Source organism: Taurulus bubalis, assembly GCF_910589615.1.
Source record: "Taurulus bubalis genome assembly, chromosome: 4".
In the NCBI taxonomy this organism is placed as follows: Eukaryota; Metazoa; Chordata; class Actinopteri; order Perciformes; family Cottidae; genus Taurulus; species Taurulus bubalis.
In genome coordinates, this window is record NC_136592.1 from 8,200,836 (window position 1) to 8,204,339 (window position 3,504).

The following is a 3,504-nucleotide window of genomic DNA, read 5'->3' on the forward strand; positions in this document are numbered from 1 at the left end:
TTATTATTATTATTATTATTATTATGAGTTTAAAAAATATATTTACAAGCAAATTATTTAGCTGTTAAATGAATGCAGTAGAGTTCCACACCATATAGTACAAAGTAACATTACATTCCGATTCACTCAGATTATTGCTAAATAGAAGTGAACATGACTGGTAAAGTTTCCGCTACAAGAAGGCACAGTGTATCGAATAACGGAATCTTTAAGCCAATCACATCGCGCAACTGTGGCCTTCTCAGCCAATCACAGCGCCGCTGACTCCATCGACGTCTCACCAGCAACGACCATCCGCTAGCTAGTTTAGCATCCGTCTGGATGAGCGGCTAAGCTACAGAGACACCGACACATCTGTTCGTCTCTTTCTGGTTATGTGTTCCTCCTGAATTTACTGAAGACAACAGTCGTCCGAGTGACTCAACCGGAGGCCCGGTCGAAAGGTAAAGAGTCGTGTTTACGTCTCGTGTCCGTGTAGCTAGCTGGGCGTCGCGGGAGGGGGCGCGAGGACCCTCACCGTGTAACGTTAGTGTGTGGCGGTTGGGAGGACCGCTAACGTAAGCTAATGGAAGTTTGTGCCAAAGCTCCCTGCACGTACAGTTGAGAAAATAGAAAAATACACGTGAGCAGACGAGTATTTCGTATCATCCACTGATAGTAATGGCATGTGTTTCCTGTTCGGCCGTTACTTATTGGTTATTCTGTTCACGTTAGATTTGCTGGATTAACTTTCTTGAAACGTATCAAAACAGCATAAATGTAACGAGCGCTGGTTTCGTACCACCGACAACTTCTGCTCTAACGCGTCTCTCCTCCCTCTGTCTCTGTACACACTGTACATTGTTGGTCTCCTCTCGACCATGGCTGACTTTGACTTGAACTTCCTCCCTCAGATGCAGTTCATGCTGTTGTTCAGCCGGCAGGGAAAGCTGCGGCTCCAGAAATGGTACGTGCCCCTGTCCGACAAGGAGAGGAAGAAGATCTCCAGGGACCTGGTCCAGACCATTCTGGCCCGGAAGCCCAAAATGTGCAGCTTCTTGGAGTGGAGGGACCTCAAGATTGTGTACAAGAGGTAAGGGAGTAAGAGAAGTTTAATGTATGGCTGGTGAGCATCACATCTATTCAAACCACATCCATCCTGAAAGCTGACCAGTTGCTCATCATGAAATATTGCAGCTACCGTTTAACACGTTGGCCATTTAAAGTTCATCCTTGACTACGGAAATTGTAGTTTGGGATAATAACTTTTAACTTCACTTACTACCGGTTTCCAGAGCTTTCGTCTGCATCTCATGATCTGAGTTTGCTCAGTTGTTGTGTTGCTAGCTTAGTTAATAATAATAATAGTAATGGGACTTAAGTATAGATTTTCAGTGGTGGTATAAAACCAACGTTTCAGTGACTATTTTGTCAAGCACAGAGATTTCTGGCATTTAGATCTCACCTTCTGGTGTGTGATGAAAGCCAGAAAACACCCCCTCTTATAACGACTGCCAAACAATGGAGGACTGACCCAAACACAGAAAGAGGGCCTGGTTTGTCCTGGATGATGACAGCTGAGTCTTGAAAAAACAGAAGACACATCGTCATGGGTTCAATATAATGACAGCGTGCTACCATACTGGGAGAGGTGCGTTCTCGCCTCGTGATGATATACACATAATTACCTGTTTATTTGGTATATATATGACCAAAAAAATCAAATGCAGTAAAATAAATGCTTTGTGTAAAGGTTACAATGTTTTGTTTTTGCTCATGTTTTGTTATTTATTTTAGGTCTATTTGATGTGATTTGATTTCTTATTTTGTTTTAATGTGACTTTCTGTGATACAGAACAAACACTTGAATGCAGAAATATTTTCCCTTTTTAAAGGCCACATACATGCATACGATACATTGTGGACACTGATTACAGCTAAACTACCTCAACCTAAATTAAACACACTAATTGATTGCATTTCTGCTGCGAGAGCGGAAGCACTAATGTCTGTACTCATCACCGCCTTGTTAATCTTTTACTTCCGTACTTGATGTTGTAGATACGCGAGCCTGTATTTCTGCTGCGCAGTCGAGGATCAGGATAATGAGCTGATCACCCTGGAGATCATCCACAGATACGTGGAGCTGCTGGACAAATATTTTGGCAGTGTGAGTCTCTCAAACACCACACGTAACATGCTGAGTGATGGTACCGCAGGAATCCAAGGTTGTCAGTCTTTTAGTCAGGATCTCCTCTGATCTGCTGCTGTTTGTGGTGTTGTGGCCTCACAGGTGTGCGAGTTGGATATTATCTTCAACTTTGAGAAGGCCTACTTCATCCTGGATGAGTTCCTGCTGGGCGGAGAGGCCCAGGAGACGTCCAAGAAGAACGTGCTGAAGGCCATCGAGCAGGCCGACCTGCTACAGGAGGTACTCACTCTTCTTAATCAGCGGATAGTTGAACCCACGAGGCAGACCAGCATCTGCCATTAACCTGCTGCGTTTGGTCTGTAAAAATACCGGACGATTGAGGGAAAATGCCCCTCACATGTTTCCAGAGCCCAAGCTGATGTCTTCAAATTACTTGTTTTGGTCGTCCAACACTCAAAACCCCAAATAAATATTCACTTTACTGTCATTTTAAAGCAAAAATCAGCAAATATTGACATCTGAGAGACCGGAACGATCAAATTGATGACATTTTAGTGTGAAAAATTATTTGAACTCATCGTTTATCAAAATTGCTGCAAATGCACTTTCTGTAAATTCAAGCAATCGTTGGCGTAAATTAATTCCTTTCTCTCAAAGATCCTAATGTTGAACACGGCAGGGTGGATCTAAGATGTTGGTGTGTTTCTTTTGTCACCTGACGTCACCCGCTCATTAATACCTCTCTCTCTGCATGTTTGCGTTTTTGTCTTGCTGCAGTCATTTGCAGTCAGCAGACATAATGAGTTCTTTTCAGCGAAGCATGCAGCGCTGTTGTTATAACGGCACGGCCTGTAAAAGGTACCTGTCATACATTTAGTAACTTTCCCTTTTGACTCGTGTATGAATTTTACATTTGTAGGGGCACCTTGCACGGCAAAATGTACAACGGCAAAGAACATTTCTTTCTCTTTCTCCGTCCGCAGGAGGCCGAGGCACCACGAAGCGTTCTAGAGGAAATTGGGCTGACATAAATCATCATGCTCCTTCTCCCGGCTGCAGATCTGGCAACCCTCCACGTCTCTATCCCGTCTTCTTCTGTTGTCCCCTGTGTCAGTGTTGTATGTATATAATTTCCACCTATATCCTGTAATATCAAGTAATGTCCTTTTTTTTTAATGTGGTGCCAACTGTGGTTTGCATGTGTCTCCTATGTACAATCTCCCTTGCTGTATTCTGCAGTACTATTAGCGTAACTTCACAAAATCCACACCGTACAATGTAGCGACGACATGAAAACTGCAGCGTCACATTAGGATCATCTATCATCCCTGATTGCGGGGTTGTATGTGCCGTTTGGACAAGGCGTTTTTAAG

General features: G+C 43.5%; 1 protein-coding gene across 1 annotated transcript; it reads left to right on the forward strand.

Annotated features, from left to right (window-relative positions):
- Window positions 1-327: 327 nt before the first annotated feature.
- LOC306735278 (AP-1 complex subunit sigma-2) lies at window positions 328-3,240 on the forward strand. The gene is made up of 5 exons (XM_079216733.1): window positions 328-443; window positions 894-1,072; window positions 2,041-2,149; window positions 2,273-2,410; window positions 3,115-3,240. The coding sequence occupies exons 2-5, from the start codon at window positions 894-896 to the stop codon at window positions 3,160-3,162; spliced, it is 474 nt and encodes a 157-aa protein (XP_079072859.1). The 5' UTR covers window positions 328-443; the 3' UTR covers window positions 3,163-3,240.
- The last annotated feature ends 264 nt before the right edge of the window (window positions 3,241-3,504 follow it).